This window comes from Osmia lignaria, chromosome 16, assembly GCF_051020975.1.
Source record: "Osmia lignaria lignaria isolate PbOS001 chromosome 16, iyOsmLign1, whole genome shotgun sequence".
In the NCBI taxonomy this organism is placed as follows: Eukaryota; Metazoa; Arthropoda; class Insecta; order Hymenoptera; family Megachilidae; genus Osmia; species Osmia lignaria.
In genome coordinates this window covers 3849813-3864931 of record NC_135047.1, presented here as the reverse complement: position 1 = coordinate 3864931, position 15119 = coordinate 3849813, and the positions used below count along the sequence as shown (strand labels likewise).

Here is a 15119-nt window from a genome sequence, read left to right as displayed (position 1 = left end):
CTTAAATCCTTCAGTGATGTTTTATGACATTAAGTGGCAACGTTGCTTACGATAGTTGAATGTGCATCAACCAATCAAACAGAAGAACGTATTCTAGGCGCGCAAGGCTGAGTACGCGAAACTCATTTGCTACGCGTTCGTCTAGCACGTGCGACCACTGTTCTTCGCGCAGTGACCGTTGTGCGCGCGGCGTCTTTAGCTTCTCCATTCTCATTCGGCACGCACACTCCAACGGACTTCTATACATCCACTAACGAGAATCCTTTAATATCAAGTCGATCATCATGGCAGAAGAATATCTTTACGGTAAATATCAGCAACCGTGTTGCCGTGAATATTGCGGCTTCCTTATTTTACGACACACGCCAATACTTTCGTCGTCAGTGGCCATTGGACGCGAGCGGTATTATGGTTGAGACGCCGGCTGGCTTTCGGCCATTGTGACGAACCCCCATTGTCCCTGAAGATCTAACGAACTTGCGTTTTTATCTATCTGTAATATAACGGCAATCATTTACGATATTTCGTGTGCGTACTTTTGTGATTTGTGTGTTCAGGAATCACTCTCGAAGGACTCAATTCTAGCGAGGTATGGGATCCAGAACACAAGAACGACGATGCAGACGGCACGAACCAACATTTCGGTGCCGATCAGAAGCTTATCATAAAAATGGTATGTGAAATTTATCGATGAGATAATATTCAGAGTTATTTTATGTTCTATCGGTTTTTAATATGCCATGAATGTTTGGTTGAATTTTCATTGTCTTCCGTTACAAGTGGTGGATATTCGTTGACGCGCGATCACACTGGCAACAGCTTTTCTATTTCATCTACGATGTATATAATTCTCGATTTATTTGACTCTAATGCTCTTCAAGTTTTGCGAAGCACAGCGGCTCTTTGTCTATCGTTCTATTAACCGTGCAAGAATTATATGACCAATATTTGGCGTCACTGGTAATCCCGATTTTTCGAGCGCTTTCATCACATCTCGTTATGTTTGCGCGCGAATTTTTAACCCTGATATAAAACTAACATATTGGACTTCACCGTTGCCTATATTCTTTGTCTTCGTAAATTAGGTTATATCCTTTCAATTTCGAATTTTCGAGAAATGAAACAATCAAAATGTTCGATACTGCTTCTTGGCTGCACTAATAGTATGTTTTATAGTGGCCCTATAAACAGTTTGTTAATTATGATTGAATCTGTAATTGTATTTACATATTAAAACTGTTATAAATGTATATTAATAACGCTAACCTAGAAGTTTTGTATATTTTACTTGCTTATACTATAATTTGTAATACCTAACTTAAATCTATTATTAAAACTTATTTTACATAATCATGTAATTTTTTAGTGATTTCTTATACATATGTAATAAACTTAGTTTCTATTTGTATGTACTGGTAATATGATATATATGTTTCATTTATATGGTAGTATACAATAATTTTGTTATTTTTGGATACACTGTTTTTTAGAAATAATACAGCTATCCTGGTCTAAAGCAAGTTTCATTTTAATTGGTCATGTTTATTTTTTTTATAGGCACTTTTAGGTCCCGAGGCTAAATCCGGGGAGCTCAATGTGCTACAGGTAGAAGCAATGGGTTTGAAAGGACCCATTAAAACACCAATTGCGCTGTTGGAGATGGGAAAAACAGCACAGATTATCCTGGACCTTAGTTTTCCCGACCCTCCAGTCACGTTTACTTTGATTAAAGGCAGTGGCCCTGTTCACATAGTAGGACACAATCTTCTTGGTAAGAACATATATCATGTGTTGATGTACATCCATAACAGTTATGTATATTCTACAATTCCCATAATGTATTTGTATTGAATAGTAGACAATAGTATTTACAATGCATGTTAAAGTATAGGATTTTCAGTATTTTAGTATGTTTGGACCAAAGGAGCACATGGAAGGGCGAAAATTATAACGGGACGCCTTTTAATAATATATATAGTGATACATGTATAGTAGAATTAAACAATTTTAGTTATATGTGAAACAAATTTTAATTAACTGGATATATACACGAAAAACTTCGTATTTTGATCTCTTTGTTTAATATTCATTTCTTAAAAACATTTTGTTATTTTACAGAAAAATCGAAAAGAATACTGCAAACAAAAATAAATGATTTTCTATTAATTCCACTTTTTAGGTACACACATGGAAGAATTTGATGATATGGATGATGAGATGGAAGAAGAGAACATCGATGATGACGATGATGATAAGGTATATATATATCCTTAAATAATTACTCAAAAATAATAGATATACATGTACATATTAAAAGTTACGCGGAAATTTATAATGGAAAAAAAAAGATTGTATTTGTGACTGACATTTTAAATAGAGGATGTATGAGAATCACCTAAGTCTTGACATAAAAGAAATGCAGAATATTTTCGGCAAAATGATTTCAGACATATATACGAGCAAAACAAATGGATATTAACAGTTCTCAGTATACTTTTATTATGTATATTATCAGAAGTGATAGTATTTCAGTTTCTATATACTAGGAATACAAATTTCAGGCACCGCAAAAGAAACGAAAGCATTCTGCAGAGGGTAAAAAAAATGGCACGAAGCGTGCCAGGATGGATGAAGCTGTAGACAAATAGAATCGTAATATTAAAATGCTGCTATTCAATCATCCTCCAAAAATGAATTTTACCAAGAATATTTTAAAGTCACGTTTTTTAAGTATTAAGATTTGCGGGGGGCGGGAGGGCTCTGAAGATTGTTTAAAGAATAAACGAAAGTCGTGGAGATAACTTCCTGCGTTTGTGTCTTCATTCCATGTGTCTATTTTATTTTTTTTTCTGCATAATAAATCATCCCATTTCGAAACGCTTGCTTTTATTCTTTACTCATCATGCTTCCTCTTTTACATTTTAAGTTTTGGACTCGTAATTCCAATATTATAGGGAAAGGAAACATTAGAATGTCAGCGATACAATCTTTTATACGAAAAATTTTGTTTCTAAATTGTTTGTCTTAATGTTACTTGTATCACTATTAAAACTTTTTCGAAGTATCTACAGAGTTACATTCTCTTTCTTATTTCGATATGTTAGGAGCCAGAAGACGAGGAAGATGATGAAGATGAACCCAAGAAGAAGAACGCCAAATTAACAACTGCAGCCAAATACAAAAATCAAGCTAATAAGAACAAGAAAAAATAAGCATGAGCCTTAATACTAATGGAAATACAACAAACTTTTAAGTTAGGCTAATAAGCGTAAGTCCATCATTATCATCCGCATTTGTGCGAATCTAGTATCGTTTCACCAGATTATCAGACGACAAACGTTGCCTTCCACGTTTCTACGACACAACTGGACCAATGAAATAGTATAACGTGTAACATTACATAGTATAAAATGAATAATGGCAAGTTTTATTGGTCCATAGCCATTTTAATTAAGTAATGTAAGGTTTAACATAGAAGAAAAGTGAGAATTTTCTATTCGAAGATTTCTCTGTATGCCTTAGAAGAATGATCCCTGAAACAGATTAGACGAATTTCGTGGAATATTAAAAACGTGAATCAAATATTATTTTTTTGACTAAATTTTATAAAGTTCGAAGGGCATTCTTCTGAGAGCTAAACGCACATAGTAACTTGTTCTATCTCGTTCCAATGGAATTATCAAGGAAAAAAAAAAATAAAAAATGTGATCAAAATTAGTAAGGAGTTTGCGAGGCAGTGCAAGAATACCGTTTTCTACGTGTGAAAGTGAACATAAACATTTGGCCCAGTTGTTGTTAATAAAATAAGTGGAAAGCACGGACGGACCTACAGTGAGGTGTATTTGTATCATTTCCTTTTTTGTCTTCTCCGATGCCGTGTTCACACATCGACACTTCCAGTGAATTGAAGCTACACTATTCTACCGTAGTCATGTAAACGCGATTCAGAAAAACGAACTACTACGCTCTTTAAACAAAATGCAAAGATAACGTTCCAGTGTAATTTATTATTTTCGTGTGTACAAGATGGGGAAAGGGGTAATAGTCACAAGAAACCCTTATTACTAGAATGTTATTAATGATTGTAAAGAGGAAAAAAATGATAATGAGATCTGAATTAAAAGAAACATTTAAGCGTCATCACGACATTCATTCCATTTGATGAAAGATAATAGGAAGAGGGGGGGGTTACAGGTGTACTACACAACGTGATGCTCTTACATCAGTGTTATATGCGGTCAATGCATATACAAAGCGTGTACAAAACGCGCCCATGCGATTGATAAGTAGTCTGTACACCTATTTTGTACATATACGATACAATAAAAAATTTCACAACTTTTAATCAGTATCGTATGATGTAATTTTTATTCAGCACCTTATCCATATTTCTGGTCAACTTTATTGTCAAAGTAGGTTAAGCAATTTTGTGACATTCAAAACGTTCTTCAATTGTCGATACAATTTAAACATGGTTAATAATTTCATGAAAATTATTTTTGGTCATTATGTGTTCAAAAGAATTTGCTCGTTTGTACAGTTCTCGGTAAAGTAACTTAAAGAAAAAGAAAAATAATTCGATGATTTCCAGCGTGTGGATGATACATTAATTTATTCTGTAAGAAGAATCTTGAAACCATCTACAACTAGACAGAACCTAAAAAGAAAAATTTACAAATTATTTAAATAACTAAACTGTTTTTACCGCTTGTCGCTGGAACGTAATATTCGCTATTATGATATGCAGAATATTAATTCAAAGAATAGCTTGATCAAAAATACGGATGCGACAGTTTTCTGTACGAATGCACAATGTCAAATTATCAACGAGGAACTAGTGAACTTACGTCAACAGGTACGGTTACCAAAAATGATCCTATACATTGATAATTAACTAACAAGACTTTAATTAATAGGTGTCGGATCTGAAAGAAACGGTTGTTTCTCTGGAGAATACTATACAAATAAAGGACATGCAACTGCAGAATGTGCAACGAAGTAACGAACGCTTATCTACAGAACTGAAGAAACAACAGAGATGCGTGAGGAACATCAAACGTAAGACTTTCGAAATTTCCTCTTAACCTTATTGCAATCCTTAAATGTATTGAATTAATTCCAGAGCAGTTGGACGATGAAAAGTTCTTCTATCAAAGGGAAAAGGATTATTTCAACAGTGAAATGCAACGACAGAAAGCACGATGCGTGAGCGGTACCTCGAAATTGCAACAACAACGAAGAGAATTGGAGGAGACGCGAGATTCTTTGGAAGAGGAAAACAAGTCACTCAGAGAGGAACTTAATGAGAAAACTGAAACTACATATAATTTGTGTATCAAATTTTTACGTATGAAATACGCTAAAGATTCGTTGAGGCAAAAATTTGATCAGCTGTTGAATGAACACCTGCAAGTAATGGCAGACATGATGAAGAAGTTAGATGAGGCTCGTGGAGAGCTGAATATTATCGTCTCAGAGAAATTTCAAGAGCCTCTGCCGCTTAGTAAAGCAAAATTTTTGCAGGTGAATCTTATTAAATATTGTAATTTCTTTCAGTTATGAATAGAAAGATATACATTGTCTATTGCTTAAAAAAGTAATTATTGTTTGCTATGTGCACCTTTAGGTGGTACAAAGAAACGCTCGATTGGTTCATGAAAATGCGGTACTTAAGGTACAGATACAGCAGTTAACTTTAAATATAGAAAAATTAAAGAGCTACACACAGAAGCCGAAGTCAATAAACATTGATGCAAAGATTATTACTAAATTGGCCACGCAAAGTAGAAGAAAATACTGTCAGGGATCTACCAAATGGCTGCCAATTCAGTAAGAAGATTATCTCTGCTTGTTTTTATATAATCCCTTTTTTCTTTAACAAATTTTGTATGTTTACAAATTTATTAATACATTTGTTTGTGTTTTACAAATTGTTTAAGTTAATTAATACTGATTAGGTTTATTTCCTTATTGCTAGATTGTTCGAAAACGAGACTGAAAGAACTGCATTACTTAACAAGTTCTCGAATCATGAAAGTTCTGTCCATTATTCCGGAGACGCGAAATTAATATCGAAAATTCGATCAAATAATTTTAAAAAATACGTGGACACTAATGTGCAAGATATTCAAACCAAAGAAACACGGAAATTACAAAGAGAACGTGCATTTAGCGCACCGGAAATATTACATACAGAAGTCCAACCAAGCTCCCCTACGATTGATCAAACAGAGTCGTCGATAGACTTCCGAGATGCCTCCACGAACACATAGTAGGAAAAGTTAAAAATTTAAACTATTTCTGTATAAATGTAAATTGTTACGAATCCTTAAGCGTTTTATATTTCTTATTTTATTAAAATATGTATGTATATCAATCATAGAGCGCATAATGTATTGTATCGGTTGTAGCTTGTATCGAAGTAAAGTAAAATGTTTCCCAGACTCTCCCCCAGCGGGCGCGTTTAGTATGATACACCATGTTGAATTCGACATTCAGTTGTTCGTCGATCGATGAGTACGTGTGTGTAGTGCGATATAATAAGATGAATCGAACTAAGCCCTTGAATATTGTTGGGCATTGCTGATAGAAGTCTTCAAGTAAAGGTAGGTGTTCAAAATCATACTTTGAAACTCTTTTTCATTTAATTTTAAGTAATATATGTCGTCATCGTTTTGGCGCATTTGAGTGTACCGAGATCACTATTCATTCTCAATCAACATAAAAGTTAGATATAATCAAAGTAAATAGTTTATGAACTGTTATCCAAAAGCAATTATTCAATACATGCAACAATAATAAATGACAATAATCGTTAAAATCGTATGTGACGCCTATACAGCATCACTAACCTCTCCTTACGATTAGTATTAAAGTTTCGAAGCAACTTGAAATTTCTACTGATGGCTATGATTGGTCGTCCCATTACAGTCTCCTCTTATTTCGACCAACCAGATTCATCGTTGGAGAGTGAGGTGCGCAGCGTGTGGCGTAGTGCATCATTCCTCCTCGAAGCTTCGACTGTTTAGCACGTGTTTGCAACAGGTGAGATTAAATTATTTTTAAATATTAAATTAAATGCTCTTTATAGTGTTAGAAGTACAAGAAACAGGAAGAAAAATCGAAGAGAAGTCTAGATTCTTGATTTTTGATATAAATTCGGCGTTTTCTTCAAAAATACATAGGTTGAAAACTTTTGCTCTTGCCGCGAATTATTTTCCCTTTATATCAATAATTTCTTGAAACTTATTGCATTTTCTCATATTTTCAATACATATTTCTCATAATTTATTGTTATAAATCGTTATAATTGATTTTCCTGTTTTTTTGACTATTCTGCCAAAATGTAGATAAGTACCAAATAAAATAATATTTCCTTCATTTATTCTGCTTTTATATCGATAATTTCTTAAAGTATGTTAGTATCTTGTGTCTTTTTTTAATTTCTGTCCTATATTTTGATGTTTTAAGCTGAGAAAAGTAATCTTGATTTTATTTCAATATGGCGTCGATAATTTTTAACGAACCTTTCCCTTACGATTACTATTAAAGTTTCGAAGCACTTTGAAACTTCTATCAAAGGCAGTGATTGGTCGTCCCATGTTGGCGTCCTCTCATTTCGACCAATCAGACACGTCGTTGTGTGAGCGAGTGCGTCGATTTGTAGCGTAGTGTAGCATTCCTCTTCGAAGCTTCGTTCGTTTCGCACGCTTCTACAACAGGTGAGATTAAATTATCTTCAAATAATAAATTAATTTCTCTTTCGGGTGTTGAAAGTACAAAAAACAGAAAGAATAGCTGGAGAGAAGTCTAGATTCCTGAATTTTTACATCAATTCGAGGTTTTCTTTAATAATGCGTCAGTTGAAATTTGTTGCTCTTGCTGTGAATTCAGAATGCAATTAGAACATCAGAATCTGGATTATTTTCCCTTTATATCAGTAATTTCTTGAACATTATTGCATTTTTTCTTGTTTTTGTTACATTTTTTCCATAATTTATTGTTATAAATCGTTATAATTGATCTCCCCGTGGTTGACTATTCTGTCGATATGAATGTGCATTAAAATATCATTTTCCTCATTTATTCTGCTTTTATATCGATAATTTCTTATGTACCATTGATATCTTATGTTATTTTCTGCTTTATTTTCTATATTTTGGTGTTTTAAGTTGAGAAAATTAATCTTAACTTTATTTCAATATGGCGTCGATAATCTTCAATACTTTTTAGCGGGAAATTCAAATGTATCACTTATTCTAACCAGTGTTTAAGCTTTGATTTAAAATCAACTTTTATGCAATGCATAACACGTATAATAATATAATAGGGATGGAAATTTGATTATTATTAATGATTTAAAAAAAAATTATTAAAGAATTTCTTTTGAGTATGAGTAGTTTTTTTGAAATATTAATTAGTCGAGTACACATGATGTATCATTGAAGCACATGTTTGCAAAAACATGTTCTTTCATTTTACAGAATTATATTTGGATAAGAAATAAAACACTATTAAATGAATCCTTGGCAATGTAAATGCAGTGTTATTGCTTTAACAATTACAGAATTATCGACCAATGTTAATATATCATCTCTCAATATCAACCTACTGAGATCACGAGCAGAGTGTTTCCATCCAACTACCATTCAACATCTGCTTATTAGTTTGGTGAGTAAAAGAATAAAAAACTCTACTTCTTTTTTATAATTAAATATACTTTGATTAGAGTTTGAAATAAATAAAATGCATGTAGTTTTTACATAACAATTACATATGTATATCAGCATTTTTCATTATTATGATTAATAGTATCAGTATTTATGAATAAATATCAATTATTTTATTACACTGTTCAAAATTAGAGTCTCTCATTTAAAATAGAATTATTTTTGAATATTTCATTGTCCTCAATGAATGCAATTTTATTAATATGAAAAAAAATATGGTCCCGGTATAACAGTTTTTTACATAATAATTTGGTTGAAGAATAAAGATACATTATTATTTCTTTGTATTTATATTTTATGGTTATTATATTTATGTGTTTTGCTTAACATAAGCTTTACTTAAATGTAAGGGTAAGTACAGTGTTCATACTTATGTCAGTTTATTTAAGATTAGCTGTGGGCTTCTAATATTTATGATAAGGCACAGATATTTTATATAAATTACAGTAATAGAGGAGGTAGGGGAGATTCATAAATTTAAAAAAATGCAGCATTTTAGGCAAAATAAATAAAATTTCAGTAATTCTGTCTTACACAGCCAAACAAAATCAGAATAATCAGTCATTTGTTCATATCGATTGAGAGCATTTTATAAAATAACATACAGTTTTCTATTGTACATTAAGTAGATAATACAAGAGTATATCAAGCTTTCCTATCCTCCTCTAAATCTGTTATATTTAATACAATAGTATTAATAACATAGTATTAAAAATAAGTTTGATGCCAGAGAAAAACATGGTATAACAATATTATATTTCATTGATTAATTGTAAGGAGAAGCTTTTTCCATTTGCTATTTGTGTACGCAGAATGTTGTTAATTTTGATTTGTTCTATATCTTCCTATAAGATTTGTATCATTTTTAATCAAACATTGGTTTATTTTTCTTGATCTGTGCCTTATCTCCTATTTTTTATGCAGATCTGTTTGCTTCTACTTTCAGTTTTGCAATTATATTGTTATTGAAAGTTTTTATTGGTACTTCAGTCACTGTTACTGAAGTTACTGAATGGATAAATTAAATTTTCATTAATATTATTCAAATACCTGCTTTTTCTTGAACCGTGATTATATCTATGTAGTATTATCAAGCCAATTTATTCTATTGTTTGTCATAGCATTTTCCTGTACAATTTAGTGCAATATCTTATACTTTCCTGCTGTGTGTTACATTTATTTTTTTTGTTACTAATTCTTCTATACTTGATTGAGGTTATCGATTTGCGAGCTAAAATCCCCACCCACTATTATGGGGATTGAATTTTTCTTTATCTTCCATCAGTATTTCCCATAATGTTTTCACTAGCTGGTGAGAATTCTATGCTTTTTTGATTGATTATAATTTTTCTATATAATTTTTGTACATACATTGCACATAAGTGTCAAAATTTATATCTGAAATAATATGTTCTTAAATATTTCTTATCAAAATCACACCATAGGAAAGTGTTATTAAAGCAATATTTCCCTTTATTTATTACATAATTACAATAATATAAAATATAATACAAGATGGGTGTTGCTGAAAAAAGTACATTATTCGATTTCTTCGCTGATATATATTGTATGAACGTTTCCATTACGATTAGCATTACAGTTTCGAAACTTCTACCAATGGCTGTGATTGGTCGCGCCATGTTGGCGTCCTGTCATTTCGACCAATCAGACACGTCCTTGTGTGAGCGAGTGCGTCGATTTGTGACGCAGTACATCATTTCTCTTCGAAACTTCGTCCGTTATGCACGTGTCTGCAACAGGTAAGATTAAATTATCTTCAAACATTAAATAAAATTGTCTTTCGGGTGTTGAAAATACAAAAAAGAGAAAGAATAGCCGAAAAGAAGTCCAGCTCTTTGTTTTTTGACATTAATTCGACATTATCTTCAAAAATACGTGAGGTAAAATTTTTGCTCTTGCCGTGAATTGACAATGAAGTTGGAAGAACATAATCTGAATTATTTTTCCTTTATATCAATAATTTCTTTAACATTATTGCATTTTTTCATGTTTTCAATACATATTTCTCATAATTTACTGTTATAAATCGTGATACTTGATTTTTCCATTTCTGACTATTCTGCCAATATAGATACGAAATAAAATAGTATTTTCTTCATTTATTCTGCTTTTACATCGACAATTTCTTAAATTTCGTTAGAATCTTATGTTCTTTCTACTTTGTTTCCTATATTTTGGCGTTTAAAGTTGAGAAAAGTAATCTTAACTTTATTTCAATATGGCGTCGATAGTTTTTAACGAACCTTTCCCTTACGATTAGTATTAAAGTTTCGAAGTAATACGAAACTTCTACCAATGGCTGTGATTGGTCGCGCCATGTTGGCGTCCTCTCATTTCGACCAATCAAACACGTCCTTGTGTGAGCGAGTGCGTCGATCTGTGACGCAGTGCATCATTTCTCTTCGACACTTCGTCCGTTATGCACGTGTCTGCAGCAGGTAAGATTAAATTATCTTCAAACATTAAATTAAATTGTCTTTCGCGTGTTGCAAGTACAAAAAATAGAAAGAATAGCTGGGGAGAAGTCTAGCTCTTTTTTTTTTGACATTAATTCGACATTATCTTCAAAAATACGAGAGGTAAAATTTTTTCTCTTGCCGTGAATCAACAATGAAGTTGGAAGAGCATAATCTGAATTATTTTCCCTTTATATCAATAATTTCTTTAACATTATTGCATTTTTTCATGTTTTCAATACATATTTCTCATAATTTACTGTTATAAATCGTGATACTTGATGTTTCCATTTCTGACTATTCTGCCAATATAGATACGAAATAAAAAAGTATTTCCTTCATTTATTCTGCTTTTACATCGACAATTTCTTAAATTTCGTTAGAATCTTATGTTCTTTCTACTTTGTTTCCTATATTTTGGCATTTAAAGTTGAGAAAAGTAATCTTGATTTTATTTCAATATGGCGTCGATAGTTTTTAACGAACCTTTCCCTTACGATTAGTATTAAAGTTTCGAAGTAATACGAAACTTCTACCAATGGCTGTGATTGGTCGCGCCATGTTGGCGTCCTGTCATTTCGACCAATCAGACACGTCCTTGTGTGAGCGAGTGCGTCGATTTGTGGCGCAGTGCAGCATTCCTCTTCGAAGCTTCGTTCGCTTTCCACGCGTCTGCAACAGGTAAGATTAAATTATCTTCAAACATCAAATTAAATTGTCTTTCGGGTGTTGAAGGTACAAAAAATAGAAAGAATAGCTGGAGAAAAGTCTAGATTCCTGATTTTTGACATTAATTCGAGGTTATCTTAGAAATACGTGAGTTGACATTTGTTGCTCTTGCTGTGAATTCAGAATGGAATTGGAACATCAAAATCTGAAATATTTTCCCTTTATATCAGTAATTTCTTGAACATGATTGCATTTTTTCATGTTTTTGTTACATTTTTTCCATAATTTATTGTTATAAATCGTTATAATTGATCTCCCCGTGGTTGACTATTCTGCCGATATAAATGTGCATTAAAATATCATTTTCCTCATTTATTCTGCTTTCTTATCGATAATTTCTTAAATCCCGTCAATATCTTACATTTTTCCTACTTTCTTTCTTATATTTTGGTGTTTAAAGTTGAGAAAAGTAATCTTGATTTTATTTCAATATGTCGTCGATAATCTTCGATACTTTATAGCGGGAAATTCAAATGCCTCACTTATTCCAGCCATTGTTCAAGCTTTCGTATTTGTTGATTATCGCATTTTCACAATTCAGAATTAATTTTTATACGGTGATAGACACGATTAATAATATAATAGGCATGCAAATTTGATTAATGTTAAAGAATTAAAAAATATTTATTCAAAAATTTATGTTTTGTGGATATGGACATTTTTTGAAATATTGATTGATTGAATATACCTGATATATACATATGTGTGAAAAAATGTGTTTTCATTTGTTGCAGAAGTACATTCTAATAAACCATCAAAAGCCTGATATAGAACTATTAAACGAATCTTCGTCAAATTAAAAGTAAGTTTTATTATTAAGTAGTTGCAGTAAATTATGGTAAAATTAAAATAGCACAAATGTAATATTATTGTTGTGTATTCTCTTTTGTTGCAGTAGTACATTCTAATAAAACATTAAAAGCCTGATATAGAACTATTAAATGAATCTTGCTCACATTAATGGTAAGTTTTATTATTAAGTAGTTGCAGTAAATTATTATGGTAAATTTAAAATGCCACAAATGTAATATTATTGTTGTGTGTTGTGTTCTCTTTTGTTGCAGAAGTACATTCGAATAAAACATCAAAAGCCTGATATGGAACCATTAAATGAATCTTCGCCAAATTGAAGGTAAGTTTTATTATTAAGTAGTTGCAGTAAATTATTGTGGTAAATTTAAAATGCCACAAATGTAATATTATTGTTCTTTTAATTACCGAATTATCAGCCAGTGCCTGTATGTCAACACCCTACCTACTACACTACTCTACAACATCAGTCTACTTAGGAGACCATCCGCCGGGTGCTTTCTTCCAGCTACTTTTCAATAGTCAGTCACCGGTTGGGTGAGCCCCAAGAGTTACAAATTTTATTCTTATTTTAAGTGAGCATAGTGACCCATGAGTGGATGTATACTCATGGAAATATGTTACATATTCTTCATATCTTTTTTCATTTTTATATTGTTGTATTTCTTAGTTCAGGCTAGGGTCTTCTTGTCTCTTTTTAAAAAATAGTTTGTAGGATAGAAGTCGGATGACCCTCCGATTTCACAAATAAAATACAACTTTTAAAATATTTTTTTAATTAAAAGATACTTAAATTTTGATAATGTATACAAAATTTGTATATTTTATACGCAGTAAATATTACGTACATTTGCTACAATACATTGATTATACTATAATATTTCAATGCATTGTTCATTTTAATATTTATTATATAACAATATTATTTATTATTAACAATATTTATTATATTATTCATTTAAATATGTTTTATGAGCAAGAAGACATTTCGCGACGGTTAGATTCTAACGTCGAAGTAACATTTTCGAATGTGCATTTGATGTAACTTAGACAATTTACTTCGACATGCAATCAACCGAGGATGTATTACATGTATATTAATTATTAAATTGCATTTCCAACAGATACAGATCCATTTAACAGATATTTCAAGTTTTTGCTTAAAGTAGAGTGATTTTTTTTTTACACATTTTTTTTTCTTTAGCTATGATTAAATACAATTTAATTATTTTAATAAAATTACTTTAATAATTATTTAATTCAATTGCAATTTTTTATTTTAATTTTTAATAATCGGAGTCTTGTATTACAAATAGAATCACTTTTTAATGTTTTATTCTTCTAATCAATTTCAATCTCATCAGTTCAAAGAAAACGTAGTTCCAACGTAAGAATGTTTTACATAATAATTTATTTTCAAATTTAAAATGTTTATTAGCCCGTTAGCTTTACTATGTATTAATCTATCATTTTAGCTTAGGATTTTCAGCTTCACACGGTAGGTGTGTTATTTCTTTGCCCGTATTCATTACTTATTAGCCTGAGCTCATCAACGAACCCAGGTGTGCGTTGTTGGGTAAGGGCGATGGGTACGGTTTTAGAATTAAGGAATATTGCAGCGATTGACAAACGTATTAGCGTATCGTGCACGATGTACGTTTCACATGTGTGTGTGTGTGTTTAAATTAGTGGAATGTACGTCGATTTTATTATTCAACTTAAATAGTTTATATAAATACATACAGAATAAATATGTTACATATCTAATCAATATTTTCCATATTACATACTGTATGTATAATATCATACAATCAAATTACATTGAATGGATACTTGTTTGAGAATATTTCATGTATAAAAATCATAATAATATTTTACAATATATGAAGAAAATATACCATTTGAATACCATATTCTTTTTTTAAATCAATGAAATACTAATTATTACTGTACTTAGTTTTATAAAGAACAGAATGACTCAAAGTCAGCATTTCACATTCCAATAAGAGTTTTATATGACACAATACATTAATATTATATTAATAATAACGCAATATACGCTACGTTGTCAGTCGATTACAGGAAATGGTACGTACATAAAGTATAAATGTGTGTGTTACAAGCTTGGGTGACGGAGGCGTCCCGGGACGTTCTCTCTAGGGTAGGCTTGCACCCAGGTGTTATGTGTGAGTACCGTGGATTGTGTGTGTTGGAATGAATGATTTTTGCTTTTTTAAATATAGGGATAGGCAGGCAGGTAGCTTACTTCTGGTGTGTATGATTTAGATGTAAGTAGGAAGGGCCAGGAAAGCAGACCGATCACATTTCTCTTTCGGGTAGGCTTATAGGTCCGGTGAAAAGTCTGCACCTGGGG

General features: G+C 31.6%; 2 protein-coding genes and 4 long non-coding RNA genes across 7 annotated transcripts; 4 read left to right on the top strand and 2 right to left on the bottom strand.

Annotated features, from left to right (window-relative positions):
- Nucleotides 1-116: 116 nt before the first annotated feature.
- LOC117600923 (nucleoplasmin-like protein) lies at nucleotides 117-3729 on the top strand. 2 transcript variants are annotated; one of them, XM_034316995.2, is made up of 6 exons: nucleotides 117-306; nucleotides 558-673; nucleotides 1558-1771; nucleotides 2180-2256; nucleotides 2562-2652; nucleotides 3105-3729. In XM_034316995.2, exons 1-5 carry the CDS (start codon nucleotides 285-287, stop codon nucleotides 2646-2648), a joined length of 516 nt encoding a protein of 171 aa, XP_034172886.1. In that variant the 5' UTR covers nucleotides 117-284; the 3' UTR covers nucleotides 2649-2652; nucleotides 3105-3729. The 2 variants fall into 2 exon arrangements, with proteins under 2 accessions (XP_034172886.1, XP_034172885.1); XM_034316994.2 differs by lacking the exon at nucleotides 2562-2652 and having other exon boundaries at nucleotides 118-306.
- LOC117600926 (uncharacterized) lies at nucleotides 3671-4970 on the bottom strand. The gene is made up of 2 exons (XR_004580553.2): nucleotides 4848-4970; nucleotides 3671-4657 (listed from the first exon to the last, which is right to left on the bottom strand). It is a non-coding gene; the product is annotated as an uncharacterized LOC117600926 (long non-coding RNA).
- Nucleotides 4651-7021, top strand: LOC117600922 (uncharacterized). The gene is given in 5 exon segments (XM_076692908.1): nucleotides 4651-4855; nucleotides 4917-5063; nucleotides 5065-5523; nucleotides 5627-5829; nucleotides 5978-7021. Coding segments are annotated over 5 exon segments (1218 nt in total). The 5' UTR covers nucleotides 4651-4741; the 3' UTR covers nucleotides 6273-7021.
- LOC117600925 (uncharacterized) lies at nucleotides 6882-9968 on the bottom strand. Its single transcript, XR_004580552.2, has 3 exons — nucleotides 9780-9968; nucleotides 7527-7712; nucleotides 6882-7020 (listed from the first exon to the last, which is right to left on the bottom strand). It is a non-coding gene; the product is annotated as an uncharacterized LOC117600925 (long non-coding RNA).
- On the top strand, nucleotides 8051-11118 carry LOC143306148 (uncharacterized). The gene is made up of 3 exons (XR_013063591.1): nucleotides 8051-8670; nucleotides 10322-10489; nucleotides 11011-11118. It is a non-coding gene; the product is annotated as an uncharacterized LOC143306148 (long non-coding RNA).
- A 644-nt stretch (nucleotides 11119-11762) lies between these two features.
- Nucleotides 11763-13583, top strand: LOC117600860 (uncharacterized). The gene is made up of 5 exons (XR_013063590.1): nucleotides 11763-11887; nucleotides 12670-12737; nucleotides 12831-12898; nucleotides 13000-13067; nucleotides 13165-13583. It is a non-coding gene; the product is annotated as an uncharacterized LOC117600860 (long non-coding RNA).
- The last annotated feature ends 1536 nt before the right edge of the window (nucleotides 13584-15119 follow it).